At 46.8% G+C, this 19725-nt stretch overlaps 1 protein-coding gene across 2 annotated transcripts; it reads left to right on the forward strand.

The window, feature by feature from the left end:
* The first annotated feature begins 546 nt into the window (after window positions 1-546).
* KLF15 (KLF transcription factor 15) lies at window positions 547-14364 on the forward strand. Of its 2 annotated transcripts, none has more exons than XM_050312858.1 (3): window positions 547-942; window positions 5282-6389; window positions 12331-14364. In XM_050312858.1, exons 2-3 carry the CDS (start codon window positions 5347-5349, stop codon window positions 12497-12499), a joined length of 1212 nt encoding a protein of 403 aa, XP_050168815.1. In that variant the 5' UTR covers window positions 547-942; window positions 5282-5346; the 3' UTR covers window positions 12500-14364. The 2 variants fall into 2 exon arrangements, with proteins under 2 accessions (XP_050168815.1, XP_050168816.1); XM_050312859.1 differs by lacking the exon at window positions 547-942 and adding an exon at window positions 3811-4140.
* Window positions 14365-19725: the final 5361 nt, after the last annotated feature.

Consider the following 19725-nt stretch of genomic DNA (forward strand, 5'->3'; position numbering starts at 1 on the left):
CAATCCTCCAGGGATTTGCACCTCCCCAGGGACTTGCTTGTCTCCTGGAGATGTCCAGAGACTTGTACACTTACAGAATCACGCAATGGTTGGGGATGGAAGGGATCTCTAAAGGCCATCTAGTGCTGTGAGTACTGACATCTTCAACCAGATCAAGTTGCCTCAGAGCCCTGTCCAACCTGACCTGGAATGTTCCCTGGGATGTGGCATCTACCACCTCTCCAAGCAATCTGTTCCAGTGTCCCATCGCCCTCATTATGAAGCATCCTCATTATACCCACTCTAAATCGACCCTCTTTCACTTCGAAAACCACTACCCCTTGTCCTATCGCTACAGGCCCCTCTAAACTCTCCCAGGACCGCGCATCCCCCGTGGGTTTCGCACGTCCCCGTGGTCCCTGTGGGCGGCCCAGCGCCGCCCCGGGGGCCGGTCCGGGCGGTGCCGCGGCTCCCATTGAGGCCGGTGCCGGGCCGGCCCCCGCCGCCGCGGGGCCAATGGTGGCGGCGGACGCGGTCGAGCCTCTCCCCGGCCTCCCCCGCCGCCGCCGGGCGCCCGTCATGTGAGGGGGATATAGTACTACGGGAGCGGGGCCGCGCTCCGCAGCCGCGCACCCGCCTCCCGGGGGAGCTGCGCCCGCCTCCCGCCGCTCCGCGTCCGCTCCTGCCTGCGCGGCATCGCGCTCTGCTCTTGTTTGCTTCTTGGGTTTTTGTTTGTTTGTTTTTAATTCTGCGTTTTTGTTGTGTGGGGGATTTTTTCCCCCCACCCTCCTTGTTTATTTATTTAATTTTTTTAAAAAAATCATTATTATTTCTATTTTTTTTTTTACTTGGTTTTGTTGTTTGGTTTCTGGTTTTCTTTTCCTCCTTTTTCGCTGTTGTTTTTGCAGTCTTCTGGTCGTTCCTGGCCTTTTCCCCCCAGCCCCGGCTCGCAGAGGAGTTCAGGTAAGGGTGAGTGGGGGGCGACCCGCTGGCGATGCCCCCGCACCCGCAGCATCGCACCGGCGGCCGGGGTGTTTGTGCCGCTGCTGCCCTCTCACGGGGTAGGTGGCAGATTAAATTCCACCCCCGGCAGTGCAGCGGGAGGGTGCCGGGCTGCGGCCAGGGCTGGGGGCTGTTCTGGGGTTGGACCGGTGCCGTGCCGTGGAGTGACAGGCGGGGAGAGGGGGTTTACTCCCGGTCATCGCGACCAGGGGACCACGCCGGGTGGGAGGGGGGAGGAGAAGAAAGGGGGAACTCGGGTCCCTAAAGCCTCCTGAAAAGGGATAGAGGGAAAGATAGAGGGAAAACCAATAAAATAAATAATAATTAACATCCCCCCCTCCCACACACACACAAATAAAACAGAATACCACAGTCAAAACCCCAAATAAGCAGATGTTTTGCAGCCGTGGAAACCTGGCTGTGCTTGTGCTGGGGTGGGAATATGTGTTTCCCCTGGCCCTCCCTTCCCTGCCCAGGCAGCTGGTGCCACGCGTTATTTTGGGGCACCCTTCACTGCCGGGGTGCAGGAGGCAGCAGGGTGCGCTCCGTGGGGAGGATGTGGCCAGTGCCTTCTGCAGGTGAAGTGCTTCCTCTTGTGGAAACCAAAGTTTGGGACTGGAGTGGGACAGTTTTCAGAAGAGGAAGTTTTGGGAACGTTTCTGCAGCTTCCCAGAAGTGCTGGGTTTGGAAAAAAACAAACAGGGAGACTCTAAACACCCCCCTGTGTCCAGGGAGCAGCACAGCCACTTAGCAGAAAAGAGGAGAGCAAATGGGTTTACTCATGGCTCGTGGTTCCTTTTTATTATTTTTTTAATTAGTTCCCCCCCCCCCCCTTCAACCCCCTCCATGCATTTCTATTTTAATTTCTTAGAAATGCTGGGCCTGGTTTACTGCCTGGTTTATGGCACGCTCTGTGGAGCAGGAGTCAGCCTGAACAGATTTAAAACCTTCTAGGGAACAAGAGAAAACCCTAAAGAGATTAGTCCTAAACTAGAAAAAGCTGTGGCAGTATACATAGGAAATGACTGTCAGCATCCCATATATGCTGTGTGATCAGTTGTGCTGGGCTGACTGTCCAGAAATGACAGATTAGGAAATAGGTCCCCGTGTTTCAGCAAGTTCCCAGGATTTAACATTTTAATGTTGCTCTGCATCAAAATACTCCTTCTCCATTGTGGGTTTTGTTTTTTAATTGTTTTTTGGTTTTTTTTTAGTCGGCAATTAGATAGACAGGTTTTAAACAGAACAACATGTTTCTGGCAGAAAGGACATCATAACAACCCAGGGAACTCTTAAAAGTTGGAGACGGTTGTGCTGTTGAACAGCTGCTGTGTTTCACTCCAGAACAGGCTGTTTTCAGTGGCTCAGGCACTGCGGTCTCACTATAGGTGCTTACATTTCTAACATGTTTTCAGGGCTCCAAGAGATGAAAGTGCTTTATGGAAACAGCATCATTAGTTTTCATAGCTTTCACAGCCCTGGCTTATTTTGGTTTTGTTTTCTAATCTTCTGGTTTTGGCTGAGTCTTCAGGCAAAGTAGGGATGAAAGCCTTTTGGTTGTTAGCCTGGCCTTTAGGAGAAAAATATAGCCAGGGCCTGATCCTGCATTCCAGGCATTCCCCAAAATCTTCTTGGCTGTTCTGCAAGCTTTGAGAGTGCACAGAAAGCAGAACTGGCCCTTAATGCGCCTGGATCTATTTGCCTCTGACAGTTCCCTCTTAAAAAGACTCTGGTTACACTGAGTAACAATGTTCCTTGTCAAAGGAGATGGGAAACAAGCATGCTGGCTCTTTTCTGCTGAGATAACTGGCCCACAGCAGTTGCTAGGGGTTGGTTCTAATTTTCCCCTCGTTTAAGCCCCTATTCAAATTACAGTTTAGCTCTATTCCCAATGAAAGATATGGATATTTTGATATGCTGCTTTCTAGTTTTTGCAGGCATTTTATGATTTTATTTTGGTTTTTTAAAGAACTTTGCTACTGCTTTTGGTGCATGCAGAGCACGCCAGCTTTTCTTAGAAAAACACACCTTGCAGCCCAGTTTTCTCTCACAGCCCCATTCTTCAGGAGTTTAAGTTAGAACAATGCAGACATAGAAGGAAGAATCAGAAACCATCTGAGGGCAAGTCCTTATTTCTGCCCCAAGTTTCACAAGACAGTCACCAGTTTTTGATGCAAGATAGAAACAATCTGCTTGGGTGAATTCTTACTGGATGCCAATACAAACTTGTCAGAAACAGATTGTATTTTCTGTTTCAAAACTGGAATAACTCAGCTCTGGGACTTCTGCTGGGGAAACTTTCCATCAACGCAGAGAGTTAAAAAAAAAAAAAAAGTGTGTTAGAAATAGTTCAGCTCTTTTGACTCTTCACTTTTACTATAAGCAATGATTATAGGCTAAGGTCACAAAACAGAGCCACTAACCTCTGTTTGAACTTCCTCGTGTCAGGCACATGTGGGTATTTCATTATCTGTTTGAGGCATAGCTGACTGACAGGACACACATACCAGGAAAACGTGCAATCTTACTTTTAAGCCTTTCTTTCAATCCTTCCCTGCTTCCTCCATGTGCGTTCGAATGAGGAAGCCGTATCTTTAAGAAATACGGGGTTTTTCCCCCCTGTTTCCTGTGAAATATTAATAGATGCTGCAAATGGAACAGAGCTTTTTAGGGGTGTTGTGTAAAATATCTCACCTTGTGTTTGCTGCAGCCCTGAGCACACAGGCACCTTTTGACTTTTTTTCTCCAGAGAAGGAAAGATAGGGCAAGTTTTGGAGATCAGGCAGCAAGGATGCTCTGCCACAGCAGTAGCAACCATCCCCTTCCCTGCACAAAACTGAGAGCTATTGACTATTCATGGCAAAGCGTCCAAAGCGCAGCAGCAGAGCCTGTGGAAAATGACAGCGTGTAACAAGATTGACTGGCATTTCCTTCGCGCTGGGTCACATGCCTCCTAATTCACACACACGCAAAACCTCATAGGCTGATCAAATGACTTCTATCTCTGCAGTCCACATACCTTCCACAGAAAGAGTTGTTTTATTATGCACATGTACAGCCCTGTTTTCAATCAGTCACCTTGAGCGAATGACTGAGGGCCAGTGTTCGCTCCACCGGCAGGTCTCTGCGTTTGCTCTCTAGGAGGCATAGTCTCCATCCGTAAGCAATTTTTTTTTTTTTTCTTCCTCGGGGAGGCGGTGGAGGGGGGGGGGGGAAATAAAAAAACACACAGATGTCCCTCCTGCCTTTCCCTCCCCAGAAACCTTTCTAGGAAGTTTTCTTGCCTTAAACGGGAAAGCGCAGGGCAATCGCCGCCGTCAGCAAGCGTTGTGGTGGGCTGCGCTGGGGAGGGTGAGCTTGCTGTTGTTGGCTCCGTGGGGTTGTAGCGGGATTACGGCTCACGTGAGTCGGGATTGCGGGATGCTCCGCTCGTCGCCTCGACACGGGGGAGGGGGAAACTAGCGGCGCAGCTGCCCACCGTGGCTCACAGCAGGTTGAGATGCCGGGGGTCCGTACAGTTCGTACAGCCCTCCCAGTTTAGCAACTGGCACGAGGTTCAGCTCACATCCACCTCCGTACCCGGAGAGAAAGGAGCATGGAGCAGCGAGGTGAAACCAGCCACCAGCTGGCTTGCAGGACATGGTAATTAGCTCAGTGCAGTGCCAGCCTTATTAAGGACAGTGCAGGTGATGATGACGTTGGCGCACTGATTCATTACATCTGGAGGGGAAAATCCGCCTAGTAAATGCTGAAGCACAGTAAATATTTTTGGCTCCTGGTAGATTGATCCTTGCATTATGCTGAACAGCCTATATTTGTAGAACTGAGGAAGTTAAAAATAAAGTGGTGGAAAGCTACAAGATAAGAAAAGGATTTGCATTTTATGGTCACCAGCAATAAACTATTTTTTTTTTTTTGGGGGGTGGTGGTAAAAATTTCAGCACTTTATTATTTTCCTCCCCATTCCCTTCTTTGGCTGTAGTTAGGCGAAAGCACATAATTTATTTTCTCTTGCCAGTAATATTCTGGAACGGAGATGTAAATCTAGAGCACACACAGTTGGGAAATGATTTCTGAAAGAATTCTTTTGCAAATACGTGGTGCAATTCTGCAAAACGCTTTGGCCCTGACAGTCCTTGGGGGTGGTACAGACGTATCAAAGCATGTAGCAGCATGTGTACTCAGTGAGGCTGCATGCTCTGACTTTCCTATGGGCTAGAGGGCTTTCCAAGCTTTAGTTCATGGAGATAAACAATTAAACCAACTTCTGACTGTTGCTGTTTTGTTTTCGTACACTCAGGCTCTCACCTGAACTTTGGCTGCCTGGTATATGCTGTTGGGATATCCTTAAGAGATCGCCCAGGAATGGTGGATCACTTGCTGCCTACTGATGAATCCTTTTCATCTACAAGATCTTCTCTTGGATACTTTGGGGACATGACAGCGGGGGTGAGGTCCTACCAAATGCTGCCCTCTCCCCTGTCAGAAGATGACAGTGACTCGTCCAGCTTTTGTTCTTGTTCCAGCCCTGACTCCCAGGTCCTCAGCTCCAGCTATGGAAGCACGTCCAGTGCAGAAAGTCAGGACAGTATCTTAGACTACTTATTGTCCCAGGCATCTTTGGGGAACACCAATACATCATGGTGGGACAAAAGGAGACTTCAGCCGATAGTGAAAGAGGAGTACTTTAGGTTGCCTGAATTTGCTGTGGATATGGAAGACTCAGGACCATTTCAGCCCACACTTGAGGAAATTGAGGAATTTTTGGAGGAGAACATGGACTTGGAGCTCAAAGAAAGACCTAAAAATGAGACCAAGGACTTGAGAGCTTGCAGCCAAGTTTCTGTTGCTTCGCTACAGCAAAAAGACCACATGCTACCCAGCACCAGTTTAAAAGAGAGTAAAAATGAACAGTTGAGCAGCACAACAGAAGGTGGCCATGCTTCAAATGGAGGAATGACTCTCGAGAATGGGATACCAGTTATGCTCCAAATTCAGCCTGTACAGATCAAACAGGAGTCCAACACAAGCCCCAGTTCCCAAGGACCAGCACAGGAAAATATTAAAATTGCACAGCTCCTAGTCAACATCCAAGGACAGACATTTGCCCTTGTGCCTCAGATAGTTCAGTCGTCCAATTTGAACTTGTCCTCTAAATTTGTCCGCATTGCTCCTGTCCCCATCGCTGCCAAGCCAATTGGGCCAGGAGGCATGATCCAGGGTCAGACGGGAATCATCATGGGTCAGAAATTTCAAAAGAACCCTGCAGCTGAACTCATTAAAATGCACAAATGTTCTTTTCCTGGTTGTACCAAGATGTACACGAAAAGCAGCCATTTGAAAGCCCACCTGAGGAGACATACAGGAGAAAAGCCCTTTGCGTGCACGTGGCCGGGCTGTGGATGGAGGTTAGTATTGGGGTGCAGCTCTGTCCAATCCCCCTGCCCCTTTCTGCTCACTTGACCTAACTTGCTGAGCAAGTAGGTTTGTACTCTGGTTCATAAACTGTTTCTATTCCCAGAACTTGTTTGGCTGGTTTGAGAACGAAGACCTTTTTCTTTCTGTTAGGTGATCCAGGGGCTTTGATAAATGAAATAGCAGAGCATCACCTGCTGGCAGCAGCTGTTTAAGTGTCTTAAAAAAATAGAAGGAGTAGCACTGCAATTTGTATTTAATTCTAGAGGGTCAGATTAAGCTTGTTACCACAGGTGTTTGCATCGGTCTGGTTGCAGCACACAGACCTGTGTTGGTACCAGCTGAAGCTGTGAGTGAACTGGGTGGTTTAGGGTAGAATTGCTGTGCATGGACGTGTGTGGCTCCAACTGTGTGGGACTAAACATGGTCAATGAAGGGCTGTGATAGGCAAGTGTGGTTAAAAGCAGTATTCTGTGCACTTTCACAGAAAATGCACTCCATCCCACTCCTTCTGGAAATGCTGGCAGTGACACTCTGGCATACTTGGGGTTTTATTCTCTGCCTGCATTCAGAAGAATGCGTGGGTGCCACTAAAAGTTGCAAAAAGCTGTCAGATGGAACAGCATAACCAGAAGGCTGAGGTGGAGTTAAGCATTGCTTGAATGAAAGATTGCAGGTTTGATTGAGCAAAACGTTTTGCAGAGGGCATCTCTTCATTTTTTTTATTTTACTTTATTTTTAATACTAGCTGAAAAATTGAATCTTTGTTAAAAATATTGAATTTTTATTTTAAGGAAACTTTGATGGGAGCCTTCCTCCCTCTTTCCAATTAGCTGTATTACTTGCCTACTGGCAAGTGTTAATATACAGCACCACAAATGATGATGGGAGAAAACATAATGTTAACTACCTTGTATTAAATTAAACTGAATTTCTTTCAAAGAATATGCGACAGAGCTACAGTGAACAGTGTCTAATGAGGAAATAGGTTGTGATCATGGGCAACAGATGAGGTAAAAAGTAACAGGAGAGTGTTGTGTAAAAATGCAAGTATGTGAGACGTGTAGCAGTTAGAGATGGCTGGGTTGGTTTGAGGGAAAAGGTCAGAATGGAGCTGAACCTTTTGATCCCCAAGCAGGCCAGTCTGACGTTTGCCTCTTGAAAGGACTGAGGAGATCAGTTTATGGTGGCTCTAGAAACTGGTGGTGATTTTCTTTCCTTTTGTCCTGGTGGCACGTCTCATGAGCTAGCTCAGTGCCTCGTTGCTCAGGATGCCCTGACGTCAAAGCCATGATGTTCAGTGGGTTGGTCCCAGAGGCTGCAGGCTGGCTGCCCCTCACCTGCAGGAGAGGCACTCGCTCCTTTTGGTTGAGTGCCAGAATACAAGCACACAGGCAGCAGATGTGCCTGTGGATGTCATATTGGCTTTCCTTGTGCTGGGATGTAAGCAAAACTCTGCTTTTTGTGACAATTACATGTGGCACATGAGGGTTTGTCTGATCCATGCTGAGATGTGTACCAATGCTCCCAGGGATTTTATGGCTCAAGATGCAGAGATTTAAGTGTTGCCTGTGGATAACCTTCTCCAGCTCCATGTTGTTAGAGAGCTGGTGTTCCCCAAGCTGCAAACCAAAGGGGAACGTTTAGGAAAAATATTAAGTGGTGAAGGATGATGGAGTTTACAACAGGTGCCTCCGTTGTCCCAGTATTGCAGTGAATGGTGTGGATCAAAAGTAGGATACTGCTGGGCCAAGAGAAGTGCAGGTCCTGCAACCTGGAACACCCCGAACTTCCAACCACCACAACTTTTTAAAGATGAGCCCAACAGGATTGAGAAATTACCTACATTATGAGGAACATATTACAAGAAACAATGGCTGGAAGGGTTTTCCAAACTCTTTCTCTGTTTGCCTTGTTGATTTTCACAGCCCAGGATGTGATTGCAAACCCCCAAACTTTGGAAGGGCTCTGCTCCCAAGAGAAGGCATTTACAGCCAACACAGAGGCTGCATTCAGGGAGCTGCCTCCTGTGCTCACCTAGCACCAGCCTCAGATTGCTGAACATCCCCTGTACCCTGCTCCCACATCAAAGGCCAGACCCAATTGAGCATTGAATTACGCAGTCCCCTTTCATCAATAAACCATGTTTACCTTTTCCAGAAGTTCAGTGAGAGCTGTGATCTCACATGACTTAAGTCAAATGCATCTGGACTCTCTGTTTGCTCACAGTTTTAGCTAATCTCAAATGAATTTAAGCACTAAAACACTGCTGGGCTCTGCTTTCCCCCTCCTTTCACTGCATTCTTGTACTTGTGTATTTATTTTTTCACTAAAAACACTTAAGATCTGACCTCACTGGAGATAGTAATTTCAAAACCAAAACAAAGTGTTGCCTAGCACAAAGTGCCTGAGCTTTGGGGGGTTAAAGGTTCCCCATCTCTCTGGGCAGCCCTGCTATGATGGGTTGCATGCTTTAAATGCAATGTAGGAGCGTGCACACAGCAAAACCTTTTGCTAACCCCTAGGACAGCTGGAGAACCCTAGCACCTCCTTGGAAGAAGCCGAACTCTGCTTGCTTATGCCCTTTCTTGGCACAGGGCAAGGGCTGTTTTCGGCAGGCTGCAGAGAGGCTCTTGTGTGTAAGTGGCCAGTGACCCGTGGCGTTCAATACCCCGCTGTCCCGGTCGATGCACCGATCCGTGTCGTGCCAGCTTCTACCTTTGGCACACCAGCCTCTGGTTAGCCCTGCTCCTCAGACAGCCCCAGCCAAAGAGCTGAGCTGCAGCGTGGGCCAGGCCCAGGAGCTATGTTGTGGCACAGAACTCCCACTTTCCCCCCCGGTGCAGCAGTGTGCAAAGCTGCAGTTGTCGCAAGGCGGGAGGATCAGGCAATTGCCCCACTGCATCTTCTGTCTGGAGGCTCCCCAGGTGACAGCGTGGGATATAAGCTCTGCCTGGTTTGGCAGGGAGTGTTTAAAGGCTTGTAATGCACGTGGCCAGGACAGTGCATGGGACTGTGCCAGCATGGGAAGTACCGCACGTAGGGTAGGGCAAGTGTCTTGCTTTGGCTTTTCTTGCTGGTGGTGTGTGCAAGGGGTTCCAGGCATATAGGAGGTGTGCTGGTTTATTGTAGCAGAACTTTCAGGATGGGCAGGATGAATTTAGAACATCCCCTCCACTACAGGGGAGAGGCACAGCCTGAGTTGGCCCCAACAGCTGTGGCCATGGTAGGGACCATGGAGTGCCAGGCTGAAGCTGTTGACTCTTCTTGCCCCGTGAACCACATAGCAATGTCCTTGTCAGGAGACACAGGACACATCAGGGAGATCTAGGATTTGTCTTCAAGGGAGATGTAATTGCAGGTCCTTTGGGATCGCACCAGATAGAAGGATGAAAGAGACTCTTCTTAGTTGCTGTGGGATTGCGCAGATCCCTCCACCTTTCTTGGGAAGGAGGAATCTGTCTGGAAATGGAAGTGACAGAATGATGAGGTGTTCCTTGGGGCTTCCTTTTTTTCAGTTGAATTTGGCATTCCACAGGGGATTATTTGCACTTTTTCTGGGTTGATCTCAGTGCCAGAAGGTGCTGCAAATATTTCACTGTAGACCAAGTCCACTAGATCCTCCCGGCTTCCTTGTCCTAACCTTTGCGTTGTTTTTTTGTAAACACACAGACAGCTCGAGGTTTATTTCTGTGGGCTCTGTAAGTTGATCTTTCCATCACTGCTGGAGAACAGTGTTGCAACATTCCTGCCTCTTCAGCTAAGGACATCGTTATGAGGCAGAGTGTATTTTTATCAGATGAACTCATCCGAGCTCGTTCCTGACAAGCGCCTCTTTCTCCGGCACCATCCATGCAATTCCCCTCGAAATGCACTTGTGAAGCTCTTGTGCGCAATTAGCCGTGTGCTACCGCACTTCTGTTGCAGGTGGTGACCTTAATGGCCAAGGACATGGGACAAGGTAACCTGGCCACATCTGGTTTTACTCCTTTGGAGTCTGTGTTTAAGAGGACAGCTCTTTGCAAAGGCACTTTTTCCTCTCTGCTCACTCTTTTCCCTGGATGTGGTAACTACCCCTGGCATCAGTGCTGTTCCTTGTCCAGCACTGAGTCCTGCTGAGGCAGTGTGCACAGGCAACATCCTGCCCTCTCCAGCCCCACTCACCTGTAGCTCTACAAGAGCATCCCTGTGAGGATGTGGCACTGGAACTAGTTCACTGCGAAGGACTTGGGAGAAATCCCTGACCCTGCTGCTCCCAGGTCCAGACTGTGGTTTTGGGAAGCTAAGACTGAAAAGAGCAGAGGTGCTAGAGAAAGGAAACATGCAAGCACAAGGGGTGAAGAGGAACCTCTGTCATAGCCTTTACAAAGAAAATTCATCCCAGACAAGGAGCAGATTGACAGCTCCATAAGGGCATCTGCCTGTTGTCCTTAATGGAGAATTTGAATCTTTCACCTTGGGGATACCAAAGCAAGGAAAGGAAGAAATGCAAAAAATGCAAGTGAATTTCTTTCCCCTAGAAATACCCCTGGGAGGGATGTGTCCACACCATATCTGACCCATGGCAAGTATCTGCATCTGCTTTGATCTGGCTGAGTGCTCTCTGAGGAACATGACCAGACTGAAGAGCTGCAGGAACTGAGGAAACCATTACCAGCTTTCCCAGTGCCTATGCCCTCTTCCTCAACTAGGGGCAGGAGATTAGAGCTAATTAAAACTTTTATGTGGAAACTTATTTTTCTTGCATGAAGGACTTATTCATAGGAGCCCAACGGTCCTGTTTTTCCCCTTTTATAAAAGTAGTGTATTTGCTCTGTTGGTGACGCGATATTTTGCGCCAGAAGGGCACATTTTTCTACACGTTCCTTCCCCCATTTGTTCAGCTAGTGCCCATGACTTCATTTATTTATTGTAAATAAACAGCTGATACCATTTCTTGCAAGCTCTCTTTCTGTGCCTCTCTTTGTTACTGTTCTGGCAACAAAACACTTAATTGCCCTTTGTCAGGCAGAAAATTTTTTGCACCCATCTGGACAGGGCTGTTTTAGTGTGACATTGTTAATTAACCCTCTGTCTCCCAGTCATGTCCAAACTCAGAATATAGCCAGCCCCCTGTTAAGACCAAAGGATTAGCTGATTTGAGTTCAGTAAAGCCTATAGGATTCACAGTGGCTATTTGGGGATTTTTCTATGGAGATGGAATGTGGGAAATATCTAAAATTCAAAAGACTACAGAAGACAGTTTTGGTAATTAAAGGTTCAACCTTGATTTCAGTTTACCCATGTAGTAACTATGCTAATGGCCATTTGGGCCCACCTGAACTTCAGCTGTCAAAATGTTGAGCATTTTTGGTATTGGGATGTTAATGACTCTTTATTTAGTCTGCAGGAGGATGTACAGAAGCCAATTTTTCATCTGAATTGAAGTTGTCATATTGCTTTGGGTAGCTGTTATCTGGAGTCCCTCTCAAACTAGGTGCAATTAGTGGGTATCCATTGTGCTTGTGTCAGTGGGAGCTTGAAGCAGACTTCTGCTCCTAAAAGACGGTGGTTGGTGTCTCTGCTTAAGAGGAGTCCATGCTTGTATTTGCAAGAGAGAGGTTGTGGGAGAAGCTTTGAGGGGGAGTGGCAGAGGGATCAAGAGCAGAGCTGTTTTTGTGTAGCTGTACCCATGTTATTGGGTCTAGGGCGAGATTGGTACAAACATTTCCTCCAGATATTGCTCCGAGGCCAGAGCTGACATGACATGAGGTTGATAGTTGTGTGTTTCCATCACTGCTGCTGATTGATGGCTGAGACCAAACCAGCCCTTTTTTGTGTTCCTTTCAGTTTATGGAGTCTCCCAGTGGCCCGACACGACTTTTTTTTACCTGCTGTGATAGACTCAGCAATATAAAACCCCATTTATCTGAAAAGGCTTCTCTTCTCTTGCAGGTTCTCCAGGTCAGATGAGCTGTCCCGGCACAGGCGCTCCCACTCGGGGGTGAAACCCTATCAGTGTCCCGTCTGTGAGAAGAAGTTTGCTAGAAGTGACCACTTGTCCAAACATGTCAAGGTGCATCGATTCCCACGAAGCAACCGCTCCGTCCGCTCCGTGAACTGATTGTTCCCGCTTTCCCCTTCCCACCCAGCCATCTTACAACAGCCGATTACAGCACTTTGCTCACTGTATTTCTAGTGATAATTTATTTGTCGCCACAGAACAGTCAATGCTGTTACTTCATACCACCATGTTTGAGTGCCCCACGTTCCTTCAAAGATGATTTGAGAGTGAAGTTCCTTTTGGGTCAAGGGAGCAGGGTGCTTCTTCCCTTTTTTTTTTTTTTTCTTTTAAGGATATTATTTTCCTTTCCTTCTATCTCTCCCTCCTTTGCTGCTGCTTCTTTTGGAAATTACAGTGTTTTATTTTTAGCTGTTTTCTGCTGCACAGGAAAATGTAAAAGTTGCTTGCTGCTAGTTAATTATAGCCCTGGCATTCCTGAGGGCTTTGCTCATGTACAGGCCATTCATTGTGAGTTTTTATTAAGCTGCTCTATTTGTCCAGTTTGGAAACAGCAAATTCCTTTTGAAATGAAAACAACTCCTTTGTTTTTGGGTTGCCTGAGCCAAGGATTTGTAGGGGCTGGCCATAGGAGGAGGAATAGTGGGAGTTGGGGACAGGGGGAGAGAAGGCTTGAGAGCACTGGAATGTGCCTTCATGCACATCTCTATGCAGCTCTGATTTCCCCAGCTCACATTTACCTTTCCCTTGGCTAGGGCTATATATAAATATTTATGTATATATATTCATACATACATATATATATATATATTTAAGCAAAGGCACATCCCAGGAAACTGGGAAGCTCAGGCTGGATGAAATGGCTTGGAGTGGAGCCTTTCAGTACTGTGTGCTTGCTTTTGTCCTGTGCTGCCACAGGGTGAGGGGATGCCCAGCTGTCGAAGGACACACTGCTTTCCTTTGAGTCTGGTTTGCAGCATCCATTGTCTTTAGCAGAAGAGCTGTTGTCTGCATGTAAGGCAGCAGGAAGACATCTCCTAGAGCGTCTGAGCTCTGTTCCTATCTCTGCTCCCGTCCTCTTGTGTGATCTTGGGGAGAAACCAGAGCCCCAGCCTCAAAGGTGCCTGGTGGTCCTGACGAGCACTGGGCATCCCCACATCCACCGTGAATCAAAGCCTCGCTGGTTGGAGCTAAGTCTCCATTTGCCTGCTGCCTGGCAGGGTCTGTAGGATGTGCCTGTGCCCAGGGAGGATGGGAGGCATCATGGCCTGGTGGGACAGCACTGTGAGATCAGGGTCTAGGGTTGATCTTCAGTGCTAATCCTCTCCTTCCCGACAGCCATGTCAGAGCTCCATGCAGCTGGGGTGGGCGAAGGGGTGAGAACAGTAGCCAAAAGAAACAAATTTGTCTGATAGCTGGCTAAGAAGGGAATTTAAACAAATAATAAGACGGTAGCAGGCAAATGATTTTGGTTTTGTTTCTTCTTGTTTTGTTTCTCCTTTTGAACTCTGGTGATTGTAAGAAGCTTTAGAAGAAAATAGAATTCAGTAATTAGAAATGATTTTTAATGGATGTTGCATTTCCTTTCCATCTGTTTGTCCTTTTTGTTGGCAAAATGGGAAACAGGAAAGTGAGATCCTAGCGCTAGGCAGAGCAGGAGCCCGCGCTGTGAGAGAACAGCAGGTCTAGCTAAAGTGAATGCATTCCTTTTGTCCTCTAGAAATTAATATAAATGAACTATCACCTATTGACTGGTTTATATCACATCCTATGAATGTATGTAAATAAAACTGTACATAGATGCATATCTATATAAAATATCTTTTAATAACGTATCAAATTTGTGTAAATTGGAAACAAAAATACCTATAAAGCCAGTGTACATAAGTTACAATTCTGTATATTTTCTTTTGTTCTTCATAAAAATATATTTACTTTGACAATAAAATGAAAATGGAAATTTTAAATCCCTCCTTGAAATTATTATTCATTAATTTTCTTTGCAGCCAGCTCTGTAATCAAGACAATAGCACTTCAAATTTTGATTCACCTGGACGTAACTTTTCAGGTGCTTTGTAATAGGGAGATGGTGGAAGAGATCTGAAGTTATCTTCAGTTTTTCTCATCTCAGAAAGTTCTTGGGAGGCGCAAGATGTTTCAGCTCTCCCTTCGCCAGAGCCCTCACGCCTCGCCTGGCAGCCACGCTGGGACCCAAATGCCTTCCTTGGCTCCTGACTGCTGTGGAACAGGTCTGTAGATGCAGTAAAACTGTGGTTAATGGATTAGAGCAGGCAGAGTTTTAAGGAATTCAAGCTTTAGTGGTTAGTGTGAATGAGGAAGGGCTTCAAGTCTGCTTCAGAGTGTGACCGTGATTCACTGTGTGAGCCAAGATGAAGGACTCGATGGCCATGTGCTGCAGTTCCCTTTCTTGTAAAATGGGGATAATAATGCATCACAGTGATACTGTGGGACTTAATTTACATTTGTATGATCCTTGGATGGAAGAAGCAAGGAATAAGACCAGTAGTCACAGGATTAGATTGGTAAAGGCTTGGCATGATAGAGGTCTTGGTGCCAAGGCACTTCAGTTGGCTCTTCTGTAAACCCACGCCTAAAAGAGTGATGTGAAGGATCTGTGGTATGAAACTTGCCTCAGGCCTGAGGAGAAGACACCCTGTTCTGCAACAGCCATTGCTTCCCATTTGTAACGACAAGGGCATGAACATGATGATCTCATGATCTGCAAGCCGGGACATCTCTTGCACTTTGCTTTTGGTTGCTTGGCCTCCACTGGAAGAAGAAACCAGCAACATTACTGGTGTTAAAGTCACTTCTGAGTCTCCATGGGAGCAATGGGGCAGTGGGTCCAGATCTTCTCCTCCCAGCAAGAACCACTCTGAGACTACCTGGCACTGAGGGATTTAAGTGTCTCCCTGAAGAACAGACACCAAAAAGTGCCAGCTGATGAGCCAGGGCTCTCCAGACCCCTGATTATTTTTCCCTGAGAATCCCTATCATTCTGGCAAGAGGACTGAGGGATGAGGCAGACTAAGTTCTGGGCACTCCAGGTTGTTGTTACCTTCTGAGGTGTAGCCTGAAGAGCAGAGTGCTAAGCACAGCTGTTTCAAGGGCTACTGATGTACTTACTTTAATTAGCAAGCCTGCACCAAGAGGATCTGCGATTCCCTTCTGTTCTCACCCTATCCACTTCATGCATTAAACCAGCTGCTTTATTTTAACCAGCATCTCAGTCTCCTCCCCATCTCACCTGGAGTTCTGATATTGCTGTAAAGTTGGGCAATTCACCCTGCAAGACACTTGGGGCAGAAGTTTTTATTTTTCTGCAAGAGGCAATACTTAAAATTGAAGTGGAGTAATGCAAAATCTCTGCTGCTGGAACACAGCAGGACAGAAATCTAAGATTTTAACCTGGAATATTTTCCATGAAATGCTTATTCTCTCTTCTTTTTTTCCCTCTTTTCTGTTTTAAGTATGGTTTTCAAGTGTAGATTGTGTGGGTTATCTAGTTAATACCTGTAAGGAAATGTAAGTTTATGTATCAGTTGCAATGTTTTGCTGTGAAAGGAGAATTAGTTCTGCATGAAGATAATGACATTTTTAGATATTTTTCACAAAAAACCTAGAGATTTCCAAAAGAGATTTCAGTGTTTATGTGAAATTGCTAGCCTGCTTGGGCTTTGCCGATTCATCAGAAAAATGTTGCCTTGCTTTAAGCCTGACTTTACCCACCTGAAGATGATAAATATATATTTAAATGCTTTGATACCACAACTCTAGATAAGTTTATTATGTTCCTGCTTCAGCAATTCTGCATGACAAAGCACAGCATGGCATAGTCTCATTGACTTCAAACTATTATAGATTGGTTTCTGAGGTGTGAATGGACACGTGCAGTGTTAAAGCCTTCACAAAATGATTGTGATCTGGTTCCTAACACTTGCAAGAACTCTATGCTTTTAAAAGGCTTATAGTCCCTTCATCAGAGCTGGTGGTGAAGAAGAAGTTATGAGAGGTAAGGAGCTGTCAGCTGCAATCGTTGTACTTGAGGTAAGGGCTAAGCATCAGGAATATCAGTAAAGGAATGTTCTGTAAGGTAACCTGACTTCTGTGACCTGTGGCTAAACATAGTGCAGTGGAGTGATGTGGCCAAGACCACAGACCAACACAGAGGGGAAATGGGAGCAGAACCAAAAAGTCCCAAATCTCCTTTGCCCCAGACAGTGGCACAAAGCACATGTCAATAACGCACGGGGTGTTACAGAAGGCAAAGAGTAATAGGACACGTGAGATAAGCAAAGAAAGGCAAAGATGGGGCATAGATAAAGTCAGGCTGTACCAATAATGTCTGCTTTTGGAAAGTGTGCCAAGGAGAGAGGAATGAGAGCTCACTTGCTGGTGTGCAGCACATGGCAGTCATCGAGGCAAAACTCCCTAAGAAGAGTCCTGATCCCCTGATCACTGTTATGTGGGGGCTTTTTTCCCTGGCAGTTTCGTGGTTGGGGGTGCATCAGGGAGCTTCACCCTTATGGAAAGCAAACCATCCCACTGAGCAGGGTGGTGTGATGAAAGGTGGCGAATCTGGCTCCCTGGAGGAGTGCTTGAGTTTAAACTCTGCAATGTTTGCAACAGTCTTTGCTTCCTACCCTCCCTGGAGGTTGTTTTCACTTAATTCCTTGTGCCATGAGCCCTCTCCTTGTCTAAATGGCCACTATACATTTAATCCAAACAACCAGGTGACTCCAGCACAAAGCCAGTGGCAATAATCCAGTGTTAATGATTACCCTGGGCCCCTTGGGTTATGTAAGCCTGGATGTGCTGTACTTGGGCTCTTGGCTTGGACTTGCCCTCCCAGTCTGGGAGAAATACCAAGGACCTGCCAACACACATAGAAAGCTGTTTGGAGCCAGCTGGGATTTTCCTTCTCCCCTTTTGACAGCACCTATGAAACCTGTTATTCACTTGGTTCAGCGACTGCCATGCTTTGCTTGCTTGTTATGCAGAGACATTGCTCTTAAAGAATGAGTTGTGCTAAGCTCCCACTGGCTTCATCACAAGCCAAAGACAGTGACTGCCACGGCTTATCCAGGGGAAACAATTCCTAGCTAAGGCAGGGACTGCAAATCCCGACAGGTCCTTGGCTTCCCTTGCTCATTCCTTCCGGGACATTTGTGGTTTGTTCTTGCTTTTTTTGGAGGGGGAGGGGGGTGTTTGATGGTGTGTGAAAAACGGATATTATGAAGAATCTTCTAGCCTCAACATCTTGTGTGTGTTTGCATACAGCTTGAGGGATGGGACTTAATGACTCTTCTGGCTGAAATGATCTGTATCATTAAGTTTGTAGCTCCTCAGTGCTCAGTGTTTCACAGGGTCTAAGCTTTGATTTGCTCTGCCAGCTTAGTGCAGGTCTTCCTCCAGCTGGAGCTGGAGCACATCCTTCATCTCTTGCCATGTTCTCTACCCAAATATCACTTTTGTGATGGTTTTGTGGTTAGGCTGACTCAAAGACCATTTAAGTATTTGATCTCCTAAAGAGATAAGACTAGAGGAATCTCTTAGCTCTTGGACAAGTCCATTGCAGAGAGCTTCCATCAGCTCAGCCATTCTGCCCTATGGAGCGTGTATGCCTTGGCCAGCATCTCACTGAGCCCCAAATCTCTAGTCAAACATCCTACAGTTTAGAGCAATGTCTGACAAGGGTCTGGTCATCATGAGAAGAGGGCAGCGTTTGCATCTCTGTCCAGTGCAGCATGCCAAGGCATTAGGTAAAATGGAAATTAAATACATGAATGGCAAGTTACTCTTGGGAAAGGCAGCTCTCCTGTTGCTCACACTGGTGCACATCTGGTAACCCATCCCCTGCTCGTGTTCGATTCATAACCATCCTGAAAAGGAGAGAAAATTGAGGTGAATATGGCCTTTAGTTTTCTGTAAGGGAGCAGAGGAAGGAAAACAGAAATAGGAGCAAGTTATGGCATAACATGTTCTGTCTTTTCCAGTAAGAAGAGAGTGAGGGGTTCTTTTTGCAGGAAGGGCTTTGCTGGTCACGCATGAGGAAGGCCTGAGCCAGCATCTAGCATCAGAGCAGCTGGTGTGTGCTGCTCTGGGGCAAAAGTAGCTTTATGTCAGGGGATTTAGTGAATAATAGTCAGAGGGTTGTTCCTCTGACAGCTGGCAGTCACAAAGAGAAGGGTTTGGGAGGGCTTGCTGTCAGTCCCTCAGGTCCCTTCCTTGTATAATTCTACTTTTCTCCTGAATCTGTAGCTGATTCTTGGATTGGACTCAGGGGATGCTTAGCACTTCCCAAAGCAGAAATTTTATTTTTTCATTTGAACCAGGTACCAGGAACCTCAATAGGTAGTATGAGGTATTTAATGGAAAAATCTATCCATGAATTGTTTTACATGTGACTGAGGGTAGAGTCCAGTAGCCCACAAAAAGAGAGGTATGAAGAATCACTGTTATGTATCTAAAAAAGTTTCTGGCATCTGCCTTTTCTGTTGAGTCCAGTGGGCACCAGTTTAAGCCCTGCTACTTGTTCCAGTATTATGGTTGCAAATACAGGAACTGGGCTATTGGGCTGAAAAGCATCCAGGCATTTAGCAAACTCACCTTCCATAAGTGAAGGAGTGATGTGAACGTTCGAGTTTGGCTCTGGACTGTTGACTTTTTCTGAGAAGTCTATAAACAGCAGCCAGGTAGTTTTTGTTTCTCTAGTGTGCGTTGTTTTTCCATGGACAACATGTTCTGGACCTTAGAGAGTTGGCTGGAGCTAGATTCATTCAGATCGTGTGTCTCTAGTGGCAGATAATGCCTCAGGGAGGGCAAAGGGCTTGGAAATTTTGGCACGTCAGAGCAGTGATCCTGCGGCCAGCACGGCTGGAAAAACACCCGGGCTGTGCTGACAGTGGCAGCGCTGGAGCAAGTGGTCTCATGGACTCCTGCCTGTGCTGGACCTCGGCTCCCCTGTGCTGGTTCTTGGGTCTGACTGGGACACTGTGACACCATGGAACTGAGAAACTTACGTGGCTGTCCAGGGACAGGGCTGATGTGGGAAGCCCCTTGCTCTGAGACCTCTCTGCCTTGGCTGATGAGGAAATGGCCTCTGATATGGGCTCTGCACTTCTGGAAGTGGCAGATGCTCCTGAGGAAGGTCTGCTTTGGCTGGGAGGGGAGCACAGGGTGATGAGCAATCTGTTCTCACTCAGAAAATCAAGTTAGTTACAGCCGACAAGTTTGGTGGAAAACTCTCCCACTTGTTCCCTAGGAATTAATGTCCCAACTGGAGGGTGTTCATTTACCTATCACTT

The sequence above is a fragment of the Myiozetetes cayanensis genome, unplaced genomic scaffold (assembly GCF_022539395.1).
Source record: "Myiozetetes cayanensis isolate MyiCay16 unplaced genomic scaffold, myiCay2020 scf18, whole genome shotgun sequence".
Taxonomy (NCBI): Eukaryota; Metazoa; Chordata; class Aves; order Passeriformes; family Tyrannidae; genus Myiozetetes; species Myiozetetes cayanensis.

Bases quoted from the DNA above. Each gene is read 5' to 3' on its own strand.
- KLF15 (XM_050312858.1), top strand. From the start codon at position 5,347: ATGGTGGATCACTTGCTGCCTACTGATGAATCCTTTTCATCTACAAGA. The intron at 6,390-12,330 runs GTTAGTATTGGG...CTTCTCTTGCAG, and splicing joins TGGCCGGGCTGTGGATGGAG to GTTCTCCAGGTCAGATGAGC.